This window comes from Dromiciops gliroides, chromosome 5 (genome assembly GCF_019393635.1).
Source record: "Dromiciops gliroides isolate mDroGli1 chromosome 5, mDroGli1.pri, whole genome shotgun sequence".
NCBI classification, from domain to species: Eukaryota; Metazoa; Chordata; class Mammalia; order Microbiotheria; family Microbiotheriidae; genus Dromiciops; species Dromiciops gliroides.
This window is the reverse complement of record NC_057865.1, coordinates 39,003,626-39,026,059: the sequence shown is the minus strand read 5'-3', so window position 1 is coordinate 39,026,059 and position 22,434 is coordinate 39,003,626. Positions and strand designations below refer to the sequence as shown.

General features: G+C 44.5%; 1 protein-coding gene across 5 annotated transcripts in view; it reads right to left on the bottom strand.

The window, feature by feature from the left end:
* The window catches only part of ATP2C1 (ATPase secretory pathway Ca2+ transporting 1), a 124,471-nt gene that overhangs the window by 83,864 nt on the left and 18,173 nt on the right, over window positions 1-22,434 (bottom strand). The window contains exons 1-2 of one of the 5 annotated variants that reach the window (XM_043966552.1): window positions 11,646-11,669; window positions 10,982-11,187 (exon numbers count right to left, since the gene is read on the bottom strand). The exons of 1 other annotated variant lie outside the window; for it this stretch is intronic. In XM_043966552.1, coding sequence (XP_043822487.1) covers window positions 10,982-10,987 — 6 coding nt within the window. In that variant the 5' untranslated portion in view covers window positions 10,988-11,187; window positions 11,646-11,669. Of the gene's footprint in view, window positions 1-10,981; window positions 11,293-11,380; window positions 11,504-11,645; window positions 11,737-22,434 lie in introns of those variants that run through there. 3 more of the 5 variants (XM_043966550.1, XM_043966553.1, XM_043966549.1) reach the window with 3 other exon arrangements.

Genomic DNA, 22,434 nt, shown 5'->3' with positions numbered 1-22,434 from the left:
ACAGCTCAGTGCAGGTCAGACTGGAGTGTGGCAGACAATCCAACCAACACATTACTGCAAGACTACAGAGGCAAGATGAAGAGGGCCTGCAGTGCCAGAAGAGAGGAGGGGGCACAAAAGTAAAGTCAAAAGGTTGCACGTGGCTACGGAAAGTGAAGAGGTGGGGATGACGCTGAGGTCGAGAGTTTCTGACTTTGGAGGGTGGTGGGTATTGGATGGCTCCCAGAGGCAGCAGGTCTTTGTGTCCTCGCTTTTCTATCTCCAGCCTGCAGAACCACCTACCTACCTACACACACACACACACACACACACACACACACACACACACACACACACACACACACACTCCCTCCCTCTTAACTTTTTTGGTAAGACTCAACTCACTCTAAGTTGTAAACTTCCTAACTCTATTCTTAGAGGTTTGTGACACTTAGATTCTTCCTGAATTTTTTCCATTTTCACATTATTAATGATGATGAAGCCCTCACATTTAGGATGTTTACAAAACTGTTTTAAGATTTATAAAGCTCCTCCCTTAAAATGATAAGATAAAAAAAAAGATTGATTGCTGTCTTGTAGAGAGGGGAGAGGAGGGAGGGAGGGAGAAAAATTTGGAACTTGAAATCTTATAAAAACATGTTGAAAACTATCTTTAGGTATAACAGGAAAAAATACTATCAAGATTGGAAAAAAAAATATTGTAAAATGGACAGAGTACAGTGAGGTCCCAATTAATGCAGGTAGCAAATCATCTGAAGTGTCAACATGTATGTAAAAATATGCTATGGAAATTTATTTTGATTTGATGACCCTACCTTTGGGCTGAGATTAGAAAGCCTTAGGCCCTCAGGGTCTCTTCTGTGTGGGAGGTGCTGGTGCCCCTCCCCCTCAGCTTCAGCTGAGCCAAAAGGCCCCATGGGCTGTATGAGACGCCAGGTCAGACAGCTGGGGGGAAAAGCCCCCAGCTCCCTCCACCCTGAGCGGAGCTATCCCAGAGATCCTGGGCTTGTCCAGGCCGGGCTCTGGTGTAGCCTGTGCTGAGGCACATGATGCTCAAGTGTCCCCCCAGCCCCAGCCACAGCCCTGACTGGCGGATTAGCTTGGGGTCTGTAGGGGCAAAAAAAAAAAAAAAAGCCCCGAGATTTTAGTGGAGAAAAGGAAAATATATAGAGACCTGGGAATTAGACTCAGGGGGGCCAGCAGACAAGATTAAAGGAGGCGGACAAGATTAAAAGAACGGGAGCAGGCGGCAAAGGCGGCAGACGGCAGACAGACAGACAGACAGACAGACAGACAGACAGACAGACAGAACGGGAGGCAGCGGAGAGCACAGAAGCGGTCAGCACCGGGTACAGGTTGGAGAAGGTGAAGATGAGGAGAACAGAAGGAGAGGCCGGTGAGAGAGAAGCACAGGGGCTCAGCAGTGGCAGTACGGAGAGGAGGTTAGAAGCAGGGGGTCCACAAAGTGAAAGGGGCTCAGAGAAGAAAGTAGCTGAGCAGGGAAGGTGAAGCATACCCCAAGGCAAGGGGCAGTAAGAGCCCTGGATTAAAAAAGGTCTGCGCCAGCAGGAACATTTTATTTCCCTGTATTCTTCATTTTCAATAGTATCTCATAAATAAACTCTGCTTTGATTATTTACTTAAGAGGCTTCTTAATCTTCTGCTTATCAATCTTGGGAGTGGAGCAGTGTGGTGGAACTTTTTAAACAGCCCATATCAAGTTAACAGCAGTCAGATAGCCAAACAGTCAAAAGTCCCAGATTAAGTACCCCAGTCAAATTAGGCCCCCAAATTAGGCCCAGCAAGTTAACAAAATATTTCTACAATGGTAACTGGTTCCAAGCTAGTTGGAAACAAACCAAGCAAACTCTACCAACGTAACCACTTTGGAGGACTCGTTAACGCTCACTGAAGACAGAGGGGATTAGCACCATTTTACATCAGAGAAAAACTGAGGCTTGGCCATGACACAGCTATTAAGTGTAAAGGCTTCATCAGATCTGGGGCCTCTCCACAACACGCTACTCTTGAGTTCTGAGCACTTCCACGGAAACTGCCGCCATCTCTCTAAGTGCCTCTTTCTTCCTTTCCCATAAAGATCATTCACAGTAAACCACCATCTTCCTCCAATCCCACCCACACTAGGGCAGTCTGCCCTTGCAGGGGCTCAAGCCATGGAAAAGCTACTTGTTTTTGCCTTCTCAAAGTCTAGGGAAGTGATCTGTCCATGTCCAGGAACCAAGCTATCCTTGGGTGACACGAGCTGGAAGAGGACGTGGCCATTTTCTCTCAAGCACAACAGGGCTTCTAGCTTAACCACTTCTTTCTTGTTGCTCAGACATGGGCCCACTGCTGCAGTCTCTTCTTCAATGTTCTGAAGGCTGAAGTCATCGAGGGAAGACTAGGAGAGAGGAATGACCAGGGACTCTACTCCTGCAGCAGATGTGAAGTGGGCACTGAATTGAACGTCCAGGCAGCTCACCCCCCACCAAGCACAGGGCCATTCCTTGCTTCTTGGACCAGATGTGATCACCATCTAACTGCCTCCATCTGGCCAGGCAAGCTGCATCAGCCGCCCACGACGACTTGCTTTCAGTCCCAATTCTCTTCACCATTTTGTACCCAAAGAATGACAAACCCAACGGAGCCAGGTACCTTCTTGACAGTGATGGTATTAAGCTGCCCTTCCACCTGCTCCTTCTCTTTCCAACAAGAGCAACATTTGGGAAGTGCCTACTGTGTGCAAGTCCCTGTACCTCTGCACAGTAAGAACATAGCAGGTGCTTGAGATCTAAGAGGCGTGTACCATGCACATCAGTACACTTCCAGTGTTACACACAACATGATCCCAAGCTCATTTCCCCGAAATCCTAGGAAGGCACATCCCTCCTGGCTCCAGGGGGTGCTCTCCCACCTCCACAGGGTCATAACCACCCCCCCTCCCAGGCTAAACCACACACACTCTCACCCTGCTGAAACCCTCCCCTAACTTCTCCCCCAATGGCAGTGTACTTTCCTTCTCAAACACTCTTCTCGAACTGGGGTGCGTCCTGTTCTGTTCAGTGCTACAGGTCTTTCAGCCTGGATGGATCTTACTCTTCAACTCCTGCTCTGCAGCCTGGAGCCAATTTAAGATAGGAGCTGTCTGACCATTCCATCTGTGTGTTCCTGAGACCCACGTGAACCCTGCACATAACAAGGACTTCAGAGATCAGCTGACTTGAAAAGGTCAAGGGGAAAAGCTGCATACTTAAATTGTTTCCAAAGTTACAGGAAATTCCAATACTAGACTCATGTAACTTTTAAGAGTTTCTCAGAAACCTGGAAGGACTTGCATGAACTGATGAGTGAGATGAGCACAACCAGAACATTATACACAGTATCATCAACATTATGTGTTGATCAACTGTGATGGACTGGATTCTTCTCACCAATACAATGGTACAAGAAAGTTCCAGGGGACTCATGATGGAAAAGGCTCTCCAAATCCAGGAAAAAAAAAGAACTGTGGAATATGGATGCTGATTGAACCCTACTATTTCTTTGGTTTTGGTGCTATTGTTTTTCTTTTTTGAGGTTTTTCCTTTTTGCTCTGATTCTTCTCTTAAAACATGACCAATGCAGAAATATGTTTAATGTTATTTTATACACACACACACACACACACACACACACACACACACACACACACACACACACCAAATTACCTGCTGTCTAGGGGAAGGGGGGAGGGAGAAAAATTTGAATGGAAATCTTATAAAAACAAATGTTGAAAACTATCTCTACATGTAACTGGAAAAGAATAAAATAAAATACTTTTATTAAAAAAAAAGTTTCTCAGACCAGCAAGAGCAGAGAACAACTGGGAAAAGCCTAAGTGCTGGCAAAGGCCTTCCTTCCCGATCCCAATCCCCCCAACTCCAGGCTGGGCTCCGATGCGGCAGCGCCAGCAGCCAGCACAGCCTGGCTGGTGATCCTTCACTCTGAAGCAATTCGCTATCTACTGGGTTAATATTCTGTATTAATGTAACTGTTCATGTTGTTTCCAGAGTAGACCAATCTAAGCCCCTTGAAGTCAAGTCCACAAGCACAAGTCCACAAGCACTGAGTAAACACTTACTGGGCACCCAGGCTCCAAGGAGAGACAACGAGCCCAGTTCATTTGGGTCTTTTATTCCCAGTCCCTAACTAGTGAGCTAGCTAGCACTGGGTCTGGTACACTGCAGGTGCTTAATAAATGCTTATTAAATTCAATCTCCCCATTTTTCCAAAAAGAAAACCAAAGCCTCGAGGTGCTCACAGAGGGCCCTCACTCAGAAGCACACACATAAGCCCAATTCTAGTGCCTGCCCACCAAATCCCTCAGCCCATTGGGTTCCATATTTCTTTGCACTGGTTCTGATAAGAGGAAAGATATTAAAAAGCTGGTCACCAGAATATGACTCTTCAGGTATTACTGTGAAGTTAGCTCTAACTTTCATCTCACAGGTCAAATCTGAGTATATCTGTGGACAGGGAGGGAGGGAGCATACACTGGAAAAAGCACTCTGTCTGTGACCAGAGGATCTGGGTTCAAACCCTAGCTCTGTCACGTCCTACCTCATGTGACCTAACAGTCTAGATGACAGGTCTAAATCCCATGGTCCTTTGCTTTTGTTCTCCACAGAGGAAGGAACATTCCTGTCTTGGGGGAAGCACCATGCACGGAACCTACCTAAATTTGCTCTAAGGGAATGATTGGAGGGTGCTGAACTGGACTTTTCTAAAGAAAACTGAATTTAAAAAATGAAGCAATTCTCCATCTGCAAAACTCCAGAGCAGCAGAAACAAAATCTAAACATCATCCAAATACTCACTCCAGCAAAACCCAGAGTGAAATTCCAAACAAGCAAATTTTAAAATGTGGAACAGTGGTGCCCTTAACAATAACACCAACACACACTGCCCGAGACTGACAGAGCGGACTGCCAATGAAGCACCGCCGATCACTTCTTTTCTTTCCTTTTTTTTTTTTTTTTGAGGGGCAGTGAGGGTTAAGTGACTTGCCCAGGGTCACACAGCTAGTAAGTGTCAAGTGTCTGAGGCCAGATTTGAACTCAGGTCCTCCTGACTCCAGGGCTGGTGCTTTATCCACGGTGCCACCCAGATGCCCCTCATTTGTTTTCAAGTACAGAAAAAACGGGGTACAATCTTCATCTTAATTTATCTCCCTCCATTTTTTTGGATGTAGAGTATCATGTTCCACTGGGTTTGTTTTATTCACCTTGGCCCATTGCTTAATTTAAAAAAAGAATTATCATTACCTCAAGAAAAATTAGCATGTGCTTAATAAAAATCAAACATGTTTCAATTTCAAAAAACAGCAAAATGACGTAGAGCATTAAATAACTGGGAGCAGCACTCTGCGCATTTGCTTCACAGGCTGTGCACGTCCTTTCTAAAGGCGTCCATGTGCCTTTATCAAAAAGACCCAACACCAGCTAAAAAGTGAAAAGGGGAATCTGAAATGTGAGTCCAATTTACAAATCTAACTCAACAGCACATTTGTCTCCAATAGGATATCTTCACTAACGAAAACAAAAACAAAAGACCTATAATCAAAGGAGGGTCTACACTTAAATTAACCAACAATTATTCTTTACAAATACAAAGAACCTCAAGTCATTTGTTAATTTTTTTCTTCTCTATTGCAAATATTACCATAGTTTGGGGGTAAATTATACAATATGCCCAGTTTAAAAGTAGGTTTCTCCTTTGCTATTATACTCAGGTTTCTGTAACCCAGTTCTGTAGCATATCATAAACTCCAACTAAATAAAAGAGATTCCTTAGATAGTGATGGTAAGTAATTACCTTAAACCCGAAGAAAATAATTTATATCAGCTACTTACCCTTTGCAAGGAATATTAAAGTCTAGCATGGTTGAGGAAATAGATATGTATGAGACAAATGCTAGCTACAGAAATTCAGATGCGAATGCAACACTAATGCTATATTGTCTTTATTCTTTCCCAGAAATTCTTTCCTGTTAAAATGACAGCATTAACCTCAGATCTCACCCAACAGGTTTTCTCACTTTCCTTTTAAGTAATGACTGTCCATGTGAAGTCTTAAGATAAATCCACCTAACTTACAACCAATGTTTTTAAGAACTAAATACCAAAAGGAAAAAAAAAGAAAAAGGTGAACAGAAAGAAAGGAAGAAGGGCCCAGCTCAGGAGGGGACGTTTTTCTTTGTGACACCAGCAGTCAGCTTTACTAGACTAGGCACTAAAATTGTTCCTGCAGTCGTCACCGTCACCAAGTTCTGTGTTCTTCCCTTCTTCATCCCCCAAATAATGTAATGTATACTTTTAACTAGATCATTCATACACTTTAAAAGCAGATTGGGTTTGTGGCTAATTAAGTTCTCAAATAAAAAATCAGCGTAGGCCCCAAGAGGAGTTCCCTAGGAGACACTTTTGTTCCATATCATTTCAGTTAGTACAGAGACAGTTGAATTCTGTTGACGTTAAGTGAATGATAAAAACACAGGGAGCTAAACCAAGTGTTCTGGGTAACAAATAGGCAAGAGGCAAGCAAGGAGAGGGCCTCCAACAGGCTCTGCTCCCCCGGCTCCTTAACATCACGAACAAAACGCAGTAATGTTCTGTTGACCAGAGTGAAAACAAAATAACTCCTACCAAGCCTCCGGTTATAAAACATTTCTAGAACCTGGCTTCCTTTTCCAATTAAAAGGCCGTACCTTAAAGTGGTAGATCATCAAGGACTCCAACAAAGGAATTTTTAAAGACTGACACCCCTATTTTCATGCATATTCTTAGACAGTTACCAGATTTTTAGCCAGGAGCTCAAACAAACCTACCTTAAAACACTGAATTTAAAGAAAAGTGCACCCATTGTCTAATATGCTTTTAAACAACAACAACAACAAAAAGACACATGGGAAATTCCTTTCTAGATACCATCAGAGTTCTGCATAGGTTTTTAGAGTTTCCTCTACACCAAAATGACATCCAGTGTGAGATAAAATCGTTTTCCTCCCACCCCCAGCCCCAGGTCTCCCCAGGGGTACTAATAAAATTCATTCTGGAAAACAAAATATAAGACATTAGCTATGCACATGTTTTCAATTATTGTCTACCTTTAAACTACAAGAAATGTTCTAGCTGTTACAAAGTAATGTTTGAAGCTTCCAGGAAAAAGAGAAATGATCCATCCATTCCAAACTCTTACAAATTATGAATGGCTGCATCCTTATGCAATAGGCCACAGAATGTCTGAGCAGCCCCCACTCCAAAGAGCTTTCTAGAGCCAGCCCTTTCTACCCCCAAATGGAGAAGTAAACCCTCGACATGCTTTTAAGAGCTGACAAGGCAAAGGCTAAAATCTGTCTGGGCCTGATTTGCTTCGCAGCTCAACTGGGCCAGGGAAAAGGCCCTGGAGAGGCAGCGACACCCATGATGATGCCCCCTCAATACCTGCCCTTCCCCAGACAGAGTGAGCTTAGGGCTCACGCCTCTGTTTCCTTCTTCCCCAACACCTTCTGCATAAACCTTCGTCCCTGAGGACAGAACAACTGGCCCCTACAGCAACAGTCAAGAGAAGGCTGGACCCAGCAAGAGCAGAGGAGTGAGACGAGAGTCTGGGGCCGGGCAATGGGATTTTTAAAATGTCACAATAAGAAGGGCAGAAACAAGAAAAGCCAAGAACATGTAAGGGCAGATCAAAGACCCAAATGAAAGCTAACTCAACTCTCCAGGAGAGAAGTCCCAAGTTTGAGCCAGGGCAGCCAAGTGGCGCCAGAGTACAGAGAGAGCTGGGAAGGCTCTGCTTCCTGGGTTCAGATCCGGCCTCTGACACTTACAAGCTGTGTGACCCTGGCCGAGTCCCTTCACCCCGTTTGCCTCAGTTTCCTCATCTGTAAAATGAGCTGGAGAAGGAAATTGAAAACCACTTTATGTCTCTGCCCAGAAAACCCCAAAAGGGGTTAAAAAGGGTCAGACCCGACTGTGAAACAACACAACCCATTAACCACCTGACTTGCAACAACTCCCACCAAGTCTCAGCTTCTGCTTTCTTATCAGCCCAAACAGGGACAACACTTACTATCTGCTTTTCAAGGCTGTGAGAAAAAAATGCCTTACACTCTCAGAACTACAGATATGTCAGGTTTCATTACAGAAACCGCTACTTAAATGTAATTTGTTGGTCTCCAAACTGGACTCGGATTCTGTCTTGCAAGCCAGGGCATTTCCCTCTCCCCCCTCCTACATCACACAACCCACGACTCCCTTGTAGTTAATTAAGAGTTCATTCTACCGGTCCCTTCCAGGAACTAAGGAAACAAAAGGCAAATGTTTACAGATCTGCCTTCTTTCTGCTATGAGACAAGAGTGGGCTGCACGGGGAGAGCAAAGGTGCTAAGACGGCAAATACAGCTGTTCACGGTACTACTTCAAATGGTTTTAGGTGTTCATGTCTGACTATTTCTGCAAGAAAACGAGCTTGCTCTCCCTCCATATGAGAGAAGAAAAGTGACTGTCCCACATAGTAGCCAACCTCGATGTCCTAACCAAATGTTGGAGCCACAGACAATTAAAACAATATTTATACCTCTAAATGTACACCTTAGCCTTCCAGAATGTACACATTAACAGTCCAGTATCACCTGAGCGGATCCCTGATGGATACCTAAGATTATACCAAATACATACAAAGGTCAGATTGTATTTCCTACATAACCTACGGTTCTCACAGGACATAAAAGATTCCTTCATCTCTAACACCTGATAGTTAAAGGCTACTTTCAGCCTCCTTCAATTGAAAACAGACTTCCCTCAGAGTCCTTTAAATTTTAAATTTAATTTAAATTAGTTAATTTAAATTTAAAATTTAAAAGAAAGTTCTTTCAGGTCAAACAGTTTCAAAACAAAGATGCATACTTAGATCTGTATCCACAAGTGTCTTACAAAATGCCAGAGAATGCTAGTAAACCACAGTCCAAGCCCATCTAAATAATGTTTATTCAGGCACTGGCCAAACAATAAAACATGTACGTATGTGTGTGTACACACACACACACACACACACACACACACAAGGTCCACAACAAGCAACAAACCAACATATACCTGGATTTCTAACGTACACAAATTAGAGATCTCATTCTATTTCAAAATTGGCATGTTAAAAAATAGAACTCGGAGCTAACGTAATCTATTACTTCATTACGGAACAAACAGAAGAAACCTTTCAACACTTTTATGTCCATGCCCATTAAGGTCAAAGATAAACAACACATCCCTTAGAAATGGACTCGAGGTGCCTAGAAGAGTTCACAAAATGTGGATTTATCCTGTTATTATTGAAAGAATTGTTTTAATCATGAGCCGGATTTCTATTAAGCCATTTCGTGCTACGAGCATCAGTCATGATGAAGTAACCTGAATGCTTGGAAAAGAAGAGTGTCCAGCTAAGTTCAGAACAGGTGTCTATGCCTGTCATTCTCAGTTCTGCCAAGGACCTGGCATGGTCCACCAGGGACTTCAGATCAGCATGGGAAGTAGCTAAGACTGGAGGGTCTTAGAGCTGTAGGGAAACGTTGATAGTCTAAACCACAAGGGTCTTGGAGTCCCACGACCTTGAGAGAGGAGGGGGCCCAAATGTCAATTGACAGGAAGAGAAGAAGGCATCCTAACCCAAAAGAGGAGCCTTTATGTCAGGCAGAGGATGAGATTTTGAAAACAAATATTCCGGGGGCAGCTAGGTGGCACAGTGGATAAAGCACCAGCCCTGGACTCAGGAAAACCAGAGTTCAAATCCCGACTCAGACACCTGACACCTACTAGCTGTGTGACCCTGGGCAAGTCACTTAACCCTCACTGCCTCGAAAACAAACAAACAAAAAAACCCCACACAAATATTCCAAGGCCCAGACTAACCACGTCTCCAATAAACGACTTCCAGGATGGGTGAAGGAAGGAAAGACCCAGTCCTGGAAGCAAAATCTCTGGAAACCTGAGAAGGTAAGGTTGTCCTCACCCAGATATCCGAGGGAAAAGGAAAAACCAAGTGCGTGCCCTGGCGATCAGGATGAGGGAGGGAGCACTTGTCCAAGGAATGAATGAACTAAAAGTTTCTTGCAGGTGAGGATTAGAGAGAGGTGCCTGTGCCACAGATCTGGGGACAAGCTACCCAGAACTAGACCCGAGGGGAGCCATCCTGAGAGAGAGCTGGAACAGTCCAAAGCAGCGACTATCACCGTGAATTCGCTACCTACGATCCCAGAAGGGGGCTGGCGGAGGCAGAAGACAAAGGTGAGGGGGGGGGGAGGAGGGGGGGGGAGGGGGAGGGGGGTTTCAGACTTCATTTTGTTAAGTGGGAGAGTGTGGATTCACGGAAGATTCTGGTCCCTCTCTCTGCCCACCGGCTCTCGGTGTTTCTCCGCCCGTAAGGCTTAAGAGTCAAGCCATCTTAAAAGCCTGGATGGGGAGGACCCCTGCCCGTTTTCAGGAAGCAGGAAAATAAAAGTGGAGACTAACAGGCAGGTGCCCGGGGGCGCCAGCGAAGGGACCAGGAGAATGCCCACCGTGACAGCGGCACCCCTCCTCGAGTCATCAGGGATGGGGAGGGGGGTGCCCCCCGGCCCGGGTCTCTCTGTGACCCCCATCTTCCCATTCCAGTTCTGCACGCCCCCTCAAATCGAATCTGCAGCCAAACTTTTCCATCCCCTGTTGCCTAAGAATGCCCCGAGGTTCCTGAGCCGGCAGACCTTCGGGGAGCCCTAGGACCCCCGCCCCCAAGCAGCTCCAGGCGGCCGGAGGGCCGGTCACCGGTGCTTCCGCCACCCCTCAAAGGAAGGGGTAGTGAGAAGGGGGAGGAAAAAAGGGGGGGGGGAAATTAACCACCAGAGCCCCGCTCCCGCGAGGGCCACACCCTCCACTCCTGGCCAATCCACGGAGCTGCCCACGGCCTTTACCTTCATTTTCCATCGAAACTGCCCCGGAGTTGCTGCTGGCTACAAAGTCTCTGGGGTCAGCGGCCGGGGGCTGGGGGCGAGCGGAGGAGGAGAGAGAGGAGGAGAAGGGCCAGGGGAGAGGAGCCCCGCAATGCCCGCGGTCACCCCCGCGCGGCGCGGGCCACGCGTCCCACGGCTGCTCCCACCACCCCCTGCAGCGGCAGCATCTGCAAAAGAAACCGGGAGAGAAGCGGCGCTGGCGTCCGGGCGGAGGCGACACCCGCGCCCACCCACTCCCTCGTGGGCACCCCCGCCTCCAAACACGCACACGCGCGCGCCTGCTCCAGCCTCTCGCCCGCCCACCCGCGGGGTGGCGCCCACCCTGCCCCCTCCCAAGCCTCGCCCCTTGGGGGGCTGCACCTTGGAGGGGAGGGTCACCCACTCCGCCCCCCTCCGGGAAGCGGACGGGAGGGCGGAGTCCGCGCGCCCACGAGGCTCCTCCCGGACACGCGGGGGACGGTCGCACCGGCCGACGCCCCCATTCCTCCCCGCCCATCCCTTCCCCCTTCCCCACCGCGCGAGCGCGCGCCCGCGGGGCCCGCGTGCTCCCTACTCGCCCCCGGCCCCCCTCCCGCCTGCGCGCGCACCCCGGCACCCCCAGAGAGGGCAGCCGCCGTAGACTCACCCGCCGAGAGAGACCGGGAGAGGACGGCGGGGCGGGGCGGCCCGCGCTGGGGGCTAGGAAGAGGAACGCCCCGGGCTTCGAGAAGCCGAGCCGGCGTGACCGCGCGTGCGCGCGCTCCCGCCGCGGGAGGGAGCAGGAGGGGGGAGGAGAAAGGAGGAGGGTCCCCGGCCACGCTCGCCGCGCGCGCGCCTGCCCAGCCCCGCCCCCGCTCCTAGTCCCCGCCCCCTCAGCCAAGCCCCGCCTCTCCAGCCCTTTCCGCGTTTCCCAGGACCTCGGACCCGCTCCCGCTTCCCACTTCCGCAGCCGGAATGGGGAGGGGCTGGCCTAACGGCGGAAGTGACGTAGAGGGCTGTGTGTGCCCGGGCCCGAACTCTCCCCACCCCGCATTCCTCCTCCCGCTGACCCCGGTCCGCGGCCTCTGCGCAGCCCGGCCGAGTTCCGGGCTCGCGAGACCCCAGCTGCCCGCGCCCCGACGAGTGGCCTCCGCCTTTCGCCGACAGAGGGCGGGCGAGCGGCTGCCGGGAGCCGCGGCCTCGGGTGCCTCGGGTCCCGTAGCCCAGTGCGCCCCCCTCCGGCGGCTCTCCTCGGCGCGGAACGGGAGGGCAGCCCCGGGGCCTGGGGGGGGTGAAATGTACAAACCCACCCGCGCCCCCGACTCTGTGGAGATAATTGAAAGTCTCCCGCCCCGCCCCACTCGTGTCCGTGACCTTGGCCAGCTCGCGTCCCCCTTTCCCCCAGCCTGGAGAGTGCCCGGGGAACAGGCGGCTTCCCACCCCCTGAACCGAGGTCCGCTCGTGCCCACGTCCACTAGAAGGCAGGTCACCTACGTCCCTCTCCTAAGCGAGGGGCTTGAGGGCAGCCAAGTGGGTCGAGGATCCTCCTTCCATCCCCTCACAGCCTCCCAGGGACCCCCGACTCAGGGCCCGTGACATTCCCAGTTACGTTCTCGAGAGATGCTCTACTAACACGCGTGGACGAGTACCGATCCTTGGCATCTCCACGCTTAACAAAGGACGAGTGACTACAATACCCGAATCCTCCATGCTTCCCCAGGGCCGGGGGATCTCACTCATCAAGGTTGGGCTTTAATTTCACTTCCGGACTTGGAATCGTGCAGGCGGGAGGAAGAAGAGTTAAAAATGCCCAGTTTGAACAGTTAAGTCAACATTTGCCTTGCCAGGGGGTGGTCCGAAGTACACGCTGTAACCAAGGAGAAGTGGTGTTTCATCCCATGTGCAAGGACCAACAATGAGTATCTTCTTATCACTTTGCTTAGGAGGTGGCACTTTGAATGGGACGTGTGTCACAGAGGTGTGGGTTGCTTCAGCAGAATAATCTGGGGGGGGGATATTGGGGGGAGAGAATTACAGAATAGACGAGTCAGGGGCGATTATTCATTTCTAAGAGTCCTTGAATCGGCCACCTCTTTACGATATTTAAAATATGGTTTGATAGAAAACGGTTTACGTGATATTTTCAGCAATGTCCTATATAAAAGCCTTTTAAGAAACAACTCCTCTGATAACTTGGCTTAAAATATAGAAGCTAAAATAAAAACCCTAAAACAAATGCAAAAAATCTCGTATTCAAGTTGTTTAGACACAAAACAGATGGATAGTGAAATATTGTGATCTAACTGACAAGGAGCAACCAAAAGTAACCCCAGTTCCTGCTGTCATGAAGCCTATTAGCAAGTGAAGTCAGTTACCTTCACCCAAAGAAAAGAAAGCTGCTCATCAGCTACTCTGGACCACAAAGGCAAGAGTGCAAATAGATGGCTCAGCCAGGACTGATTTTTAGTGATTTGTTAATACCACAATGATTTCAAAATAATCTTTTTAAACTGATTCTTCTGTGAAGTATACATGAGCACAGGCTTAAGTCTCCCTCCCTTTCACCTTCCCATATCTTTTACTGTGAAACTGGTCAAGTTGACTCAAATTAGATTGATTTCTGTCAAAAAAAAAAAGGTGAAATATGTGCATAACACATTTCACCTCAATCAATTTAATCTTCTAAGATTTCCTTCCATCCTCAATTAACTTTGAAGTGTTGGCCTCTGCAGAATGAAGGATTTCACATGCAAGAAGTGGTTTGGTGGAGTACTTTTAGCATATGCGTGTGGCTTTTAGGGAAGGGAAAAAATGAGAAATATGGCTTCTGCTCTTTTAGTTAAAATAGTAAGTAGCTCATATTTCATAAGCCTGTATAGTAAAAGAATATGTAGCCCTTAAGGGTTTAAAAAATCAATCTGGGGAAGGTTTTATTAAGTAGTGATGTTAGGCACTTTTAATAAAAAGAGGACGTTTGTGAAATTGTTCTGTACACCAGCCAGAAGTTAATCTTAAGAGATAGTTTTACAGGCAGGTGACTAAAAAGATATTTGTCCCTTTTAGTATAATTTTATTATAAAACAAAAACCAGGGACATGATTACTTTTTTTAATTGCAACCACATAACCAAAATATTTTCTCCTACAGAAAAATGGTATTTTTTGTGCCAAGTTTTAAAATTATTATATATTCTTGCCAGAAAGAAGTCATATAGACTTAGTGCCTAGCAGCAAGCAGTGGAATTGTTCCACAGTGTAAACTTTTATAAGTACTCAAAAAAGAAAAATATAAAGGAAAAATGGAAATCTGAACAAAAATGAGTTTTTAAAAATACATGCCTTAATAATATAATAATCATAATCATATATGTAACATACATAATATATAATAATATAGATGTATTATTATAGATCTGTATGTTAAGCCTAAACCAAATGGTTGCTTATATGCAAATTAAGTAAGCTGTATTAACAGAGCCAAACAGATAAGTTACAGTATCTTTTGGCTCTCAGAAATCCAAGGGCATACAGAATTTCCAGTGTCCCTTTCCTAACTTGCCTGCATCAGATGACTAAGCTAAAGAAATACCGAGCTGTAAATCAGTGTTTTTCATATTTGTTGTGAATTTTTCCCCCTTGACATACACCCAAATTTTTAGGAAGGACATTTTTTCCTAGATCCCAAACATCTGGACCAGTATTAATATATCTTATGTCTCCCACTGATCTCTTCATGTGCTGTTTCACCTTGTTTGTTCTTTAAAATGCTGGAGAAAAGATGTTAACATATTATTAAGAAGAACAGGGGGCAGCTAGGTGGCGCAGTGGATAGAGCACTGGCCCTGGAGTCAGGAGTACCTGAGTTCAGATCCGGCCTCAGACACTTAACACATGCTAGCTGTGTGACCCTGGGCAAGTCACTTAACCCCAATTGCCTCACTTAAAAAAAAGAAGAACAAAGATGTATTAATACCCTTCCTAGCTTAAAAAAAAAAATCCCTGGATGTTGTTGATGGTCTACTTTAGATTTAAATCTTCTTTATGATTTAGAGTAAAAATGTACACCAAATATTTCTGATACACAAGAAAAATATATATTTTTTTACTTTTATTAAGAAATACCCATTTTAAGGAGTTGGTTTTTCAAGGCTCCAGGAATGGTCATAAGAAAACTCAATTTCTCTTCTTTGCTTTGGCTTATTTTGTGACCCCAACCAAGTCCAACCATATTGTTTTCATCTTCCCCCTTTCTACACTGGAGAAGGAGAAAGAGTAGATAAAGATAAACGACAATCTAAGTATTGGTCTGTGGTGAAACCAGGCCTTGGCCTTACACCATTCTCAACCAAGTCAGCATCTTTGGAAACCAGCAGTCTCCCAATGGAATTAGGCCAGGAGACCTTTGCCCCTTAGGCTTTCAACTCCTTACCAGCCCAGTGACTTTCATTGTTTCCAGAGCTGGTGGGCTCCTCAGGCCCAGGGGTCTTCAGCACACTCATACCCAAATTATCATTCCTCTTTTCTCCTGGTTCTAGCACTTGAGTTCCTACACATTTCAAGCAGGAGTTTTCAAGAACTTTTATAAAAACCACTGCTATTTGTATAGCACTTTAAAGTCTGCAAAACTTCTTCATTTGAGCCTTACAGCCCTGAATGGTAGATGCTACACACAAAATCCCCTTTTTTACAGGGGGGAAACTGAGAAACAGAGATTAAGCAAATGTAAACTTCTTGAGAGCAAGCATTCTTTTGGTTTTTTGTCTCAAATTCCCAAAGCCTTGAATATAGTCAGCACTTAATTGAATTGCCAGTTAACTGAACTGGTTAATGTTAGAGGGAGAATTTGAACTTTACATCTTCCCAGGACAAGTCCAATGCTTGGTCCACCACACCATGCCACAAATCCAGAAATACACAAGTGACATCATTAGGAATTCATAGAAAAGAAAACTCCCTAATTTCTTTCTTTCTTTCGATTGTGTTTTTGGTTTTTGGCAGGGCAGTGAGGGTTAAGTGACTTGCCCAGGGTCACACAGCTAGTAAGTGTCAAGTGTCTGAGGTCAAATTTGAACTCAGGTCCTCCTGAATCCAGGGCTGGTGCTTTATCCACTGTGCCACCTAGCTGCCCCCGTTTTGTTTGTGTTTTTAACCAGAATTGTATTAGTTTAGGGAGCTAGATTTTGAATGGGACCCATTTCAGAAAGTAAATTCCAGAAGGTTCTGAACAAAGAGGTAAAAGAGGAGAAGCCCCTCTCACATATGCAAGGTACAATTTTACATAGAGGAAATTTAAGCTTACTTTATAGACTTGACTGCCCCGTAATCAACACCAGAAAAAAGCCAAATGCTTTGAATACATCCCTCCTTAGTTTCATATGCCCTTCCTTAGGAATAAAGAAAAAGAAGACATCTGTCAAAAGCTACAAGAAACTAGAAAAATAGCTAAGTTAAAACTTCAACTCTTCTTTATCCTATAGGATTTCCTAATGTATTTGTTAGAAGCTGAAACCATGAAATTGCTTTTGGCTACAATAAACAATGCTCTGCTAGTACCCTATGCATACTTGGAACTTCTACTTCCGTTGGATTTCTTAGTCTCAGTCTTTTAGTGGAATTCCAGGCTATTTCTACACACACACACACACACCCTTTTTTAGCCTCAGTATTGTCATAGAGATGGTGTTTGGTGGCACACCATGGAACATTGCAATCTACAAAGAACCAAAATTGGAGGTGTCCCAAGACTCAGTGGGCATAAGGAGGCAGCAACAAATTTGGGATGCTTACTTGCATGCAGTAAGTGGTATGGGAAACATCATGCAGCAATGTATGAATGGAAAAGAAGCCAGATCATTCATATAACTATAGGAAGCACTAATAGGTGGATAGCCTGAATGCTATAGTCACAATCCTGTGACTTTCAGAAAGCTGGCTTCTGGTGCAATTGTCGATCCTTCATTGAGGATTGAGAGGACATAGAAAAGAATTAACCTGGGTGGTTTGAGAATTGATTGGAAAATGGAGGTGTTTACCCTAGAAAAAAGGCTTCCTAGTATTGGGGCACCGGGAAATAGATGGAGACTTACCTTCAAATATGAGGGACTGTCAGGTGGAAGAACAATTAGACTAGCTCTGCTTGGCTGCAGAAGATAGAACTTGTAACATTGGGCAAAAAAAAAAATTACCAAGAGGCAGATTTGGACTCAACTGAGTTAGAAAAAAAAAATTCAGAACAATTAGACCTTTCCAGAAGTGGGACAGCCTGCCTTGAAAGCAACAGGATCTGCAACACTACTGCATGTGGTGAAGCATCACCACATATTTCTTGGTTGTGTTGAGCATACCAGGAGCTATTCTGGTTCTCTTTACATTGTTGCCCTCTATTAACTAGGAGGAGTTTTAGAAAGGCCCTATTTCCTTACCCCCCTAAGATAAAAGATACTTTTTCTAGAATGTGTTGTTCTACATCCCTATACTTTGAAAATTACAAATAGGAAATAGAAAAATGTCTATTTTTGCAAAGCTTGCTTGTTTTGTGTCCTTCTAGATCCTCCACAGAATCTCCTTTTTCCTCACAGTGCTTCCTATCATGAGTAAATGTGAGGAGAAGCACAAAAACATCATTATAATAATGAATTGATATGAATTCAGGCAGACCCTAGAAGTAGCTCAAGACTTCATCAGGGTCCAAAAAGTTCAGCCCAGAACAGAGTCCAATAGACCTCATTCCTACTGAACACACATACAGCCCATGCACAGTAGAGACTTGGGGAAAGAGATCAAATGAAAGGTCTCATGATCAGGCAGAAAAGGTGCTTGGAGTTAGCAGATTTCAAAATGTATGGAGGTTATGTAATTTATCACAACAAATGAGCGTCAGGTGTAGAGTTAAGATTAGAGGCATTTCATGGCTTAAAGCAGCTTTAATTTTGAGGTATATTTATAAGACATTCCTGGTTAGTAGACCATGTCAGAAAATACAATAATTATTTTACATGTTCCCCATATTTAAATCAGGAAAAGTAAAATTAGTTAAAATATGGTTTCTACAAGCTAGGAAAATTTTTAAGCTGAAGGAGAAATCGGTGGTCAGGACCGGCCCCAAGCCAGAACAGGGTACAAAAAGAAGGTGGAAAATACCATTTCCTAGGTGTTATCTTGGACTTCTGGAAGCAGAAGTCAGTGTTATGGATAATCAGCATCTTATACTAGATATGAAAGCATAAACAGGAGGAAAGGAAGGGAAGCAGTTTTGCATATTGTGAATCATGTCGTAACAAAATTGTCACTAAGAACTATTCAGATTAAGCCTACAGAAACAATGTGTAAGGGGCTAAAATTCTAGCTAGTCTGTCTAAAATATCTAATGAGTGGTCACCAATAAATTATAAGCTTTAGCAAGAGTTTAGACTTTTAGGCATTTATTAAAGAAATAAGAATTTGGTGAAGAGAGAAAGGCCTAGATTCATCTCATTTTTAGCTGTACTCTCCACCAGAGTCCTCATGAAAAGAGAGTGAGGGGGGGCAGCTAGGTGGTGCAGTGGATAGAGCACCAGCCCTGGAGTCAGGAGTACCTGAGTTCAAATCCGGCCTAGGACACTTGACACTTACTAGCTGTGTGACCCTGGGCAAGTCACTTAACCCCAATTGCCTCACTTTAAAAAAAAAAAAGTGAGAGAGCCAACCTTGCCCTCTCTTCCTCCCACAAGCCAACTTCACTTGACGCCAAAAGAAAAGCCACGTCTTACCCTCAGGCGCCTTCTCCTCAAGGTGGAGCTTTCCTACAGTAAGTCTCCAGCAAGTGGCGTCATTCCAATCGTTACAAATGTAAGCCAATACATGATTAACTGGCTATATGTAGCCAGCTAGAACTTCTTTAAGTCTTATGGAGTAGCCAAAGATCCTCAATCTCAGACAGGATTGCAGGTAGGAGTTTAGATTTTATGACCTCTGAACAGGAACCTCCATTATTATCACTACCCTGACAAAGGGTCATCTGGCTTCCATGTAAAGATTCCCAGAGAAGGGAAACAAACCCCCTTTTCTCCCAAAGTAGCCCATTCTACCTTGGAATAGTTCCAGGCATCAGGGATTTTTTTTTTCTCTTAAACTGAGCCAAAAAGACTGCCTCTGCAACTTCTATGTATTGGTCCAATGGCCAAATAAAACCAACCCAGTCCTTCCATATGAAAGCACAGTGAATTCTAGAAAATAGACATCACGATTCCATTCACTAAGCAAAACATCTTCACTTTCTTTGAATGATAATCCAATTCAATTGCTGTCCTCCAAAAGCTCTCGAAATTATGAGTGTCCTTCCTAAAATGTGACTCAGAAAGGGACCTTTCCACAGTGGAACAAATGAGGCAAAGCACAGCCAAGTCTCACCTCCATCATTGTGTACATCATGCCAGCGCCTAACATGATATTAGGTTTGGGGGGATGTTCTGGCTGTCGTATCACTGACTTAGACGTAGGGGAAGTCTAATGTAAATCTCAAGCTCCTTTCCCCATGGAAATTGTCATACCATACTTCTCCCTCTCCTGTATTGGTGGCTAAGCAATTGAACGCACAAGTAACTGTAGGACTCTACATTGAACTCTATTACATTTCAAATCGCCACATCAAGGCCACCATTCTGGATACGTCAGGGATCTTTCATCTTTCTCCTCTCTGAAGCATTTTCCATGTTGTTCAAGAGTTCCATCAATACTTTCCACCAAGTCATTAATAAAAAAATACATTGAAAGAACCTATAGTTAATGACTAATCTTTGGAGCACTCTACTAGAGAACTCCATCAAGTCTTTAATGACTGTGAATTGAGGCTGAGTTCCTCAACCTGTTCAATCAATGGCACCCACATATCTCCATTTTCTTTCTCCAAAAGAATAGCACGACTGAGGGGCAGCTAGGTGGCTCAATGGATAGAGCACTGGCCCTGGAGTCAGGAGTACCTGACTGAGTTCATATCCGGCCTCAGACACATGACACTTACTAGCTGTGTGACCCTGGGCAAGTCACTTAACCCCAATTGCCTCACTAAAAAAAAAAAATATAGCACAACTGTCAAATACCTTCCAGTTCCCAAACTATGCTTCTAGCCCTGTTGAAACTGAAGTGTGCTGCCAGAAATGAATAGAATGCTACTCTGACATGACCTGTTCTTAATGAAGAGCCATCTTTGCTCTAGCAAGACCATATGCATACACGAGTAGGTAGGTTACTGGGATATTTAAGACCTCGAAGGCAGTGTTATTGGATAAGCAGATACAGAATAAGAAATGAGTTATAGAATCCCAACACTGCAGAGTTGGAAGGGATCCCTAGGGTCATCTAGTCCAACTGCCACCCAAAACACAAATCCTACCTACCACATTCCCCAGGGACTGAATTAGGATGCTTCCCTAAAAACGGAGTTCAATACACTGAGATCTTGATGTCTGTATTTAGTATGTTGATATAATCAGAAGGTAGAAGACTACACTTCAGTTTAAAATAATAATTACTGAATAAACTTGGAAAGTGGTTTCAGGAAACGTTGACAAATATTTCTGAGTTGTTCCAAGCAAAGACCTTACATGGTACTTTATGCTTCTGTTACGCATTATTGTTATTATTCATGCTTCTCTGAGGCCAAGGGCATTGCCTTATTTATCTGCTCTGCTAGGCAGCACAATGCTCTTCATATATTAATAAATTTGTGTTCAGTTAGACTGAAAAGGATTTCATTCTTAGAAAAAATGGCGGAGGGGAATGGCATTCATTTTCTTAGATATGATGAACTTTTTAAAGATTCTGTTTCAACATTTAAATGACTAGTTAAGGATAATACTTTCATTTGTCTAATTCCAGACTAGGAACCAATTAAAAAAAACTTTTTGAAGTATGCAATGATTTTATCAATAAGCTTGTCAAAGATATGATCTATTTTGGGGTTTGCATTCCAATATGCATTTCCACTTTCTGGTTTTTAGAATGTTTGAAAAGCTGTTAACATTTTTTTAATTGGATCTATTCTTCCCCAGCAGAAGCTATCAAAATATGTATATTTCATGTCTTAATTTCGATCTTGATGATGATTTTGGCAGTGATTTCTAGAAATCAGATGCACAAACATAGGAGAGGGAGGGAGGGAGGTGGGGGGCGGGGAGAGAGAGAGAGAGAGAGAGAGAGAGAGAGAGAGAGAGAGAGAGGAGGGTCCTAAAGGACAATTATTTAATTTGTCTGTAAGAGAAATACTTGTGAAAAAATTTTAATTTCCCTTTGGAAATCTTAAAATCAATATTTATTGGCCAATTATAACATGTATAACATTGTACTACATGCATCACAAAGTATGAACAATATAACCCCTGAATATCTTAATGCAATATTTACATATTTCCTTAAAAAACAGTCCTTCTCCCTGTCAAGCCAGCTTGAACATCTTGCTTATACAAAGTATATCCCTTTAATATATTTATATGTCAGCAAAATACTAATAACTTCTAAACTTGAAGGTAACATGTTTTTAAAATTCTTATTTCTAAGTGTTTGTTGCTATCCAGAATGCCATATAGCCAAAGAAAGTGATATTTGATGTCAGGGATTTGTTGAATGGTCTCTAGTATCCATAGGAGTTACTTGGCAGTCATTATAGGACCCCTAAAGGATACATAGGTTTTACTGCATGGTATACAAAAACTTATATTTTGCCACTTTTAGGGGGTCTTACTTCTCTACAGATTCTGTGACACCTTAATTTCTTTTTTTTTTTTTAAGTGAGGCAATTGGGGTTAAGTGACTTGCCCAGGGTCTCACAGCTAGTAAGTGTTAAGTGTCTGAGGCCAGATTTGAACTCAGGTACTCCTGACTCCAGGGCCGGTGCTCTATCCACTGCGCCACCTAGCTGCCCGACACCTTTCTTTAAACAAGACTCCATAATATACTATATACAAAAAGGTGTAAAGGGCAATCATTTTTGATCATTAAAATGGTAATTTTCTATGTTATCAAGGTAGTTAATGTGTACTGTTTTAGGGAGGATCATAGATTTAGAACTGAAAGGAGCCTTAGAAATGACCTAACCCAACCCCTTCCATTTACAGGTAGAAATCCTGAAGTGGAGCACACCTTGGGGAAGGTTATGAAGTTTTTTTGTTGGTTTTTTTTTTTTTTTTGGTGAGGCAATTGGGGTTAAGTGACTTGCCAGGGGTCACACAGCTAGTAAGTGTTAAGTGTCTGAGGCTGGATTTGAACTCAGGTCCTCCTGAATCCAGGGCCAGTGCTTTATCCACTGCACCACCTAGCTGCCCCTGTGAAGCTTTTAAGTGGCAGAAGTAGGAGTTGAATCCAGATCCTCTGGGTCTCCATCCAGTGTTATTTCCACTGTACCTTTCTGTCAAGAGGCTTGGGTTTGAATCCTACCTCAGATAGTGTTCCAATACTTTGGGCAAGGCCATTAACACTTTAGAG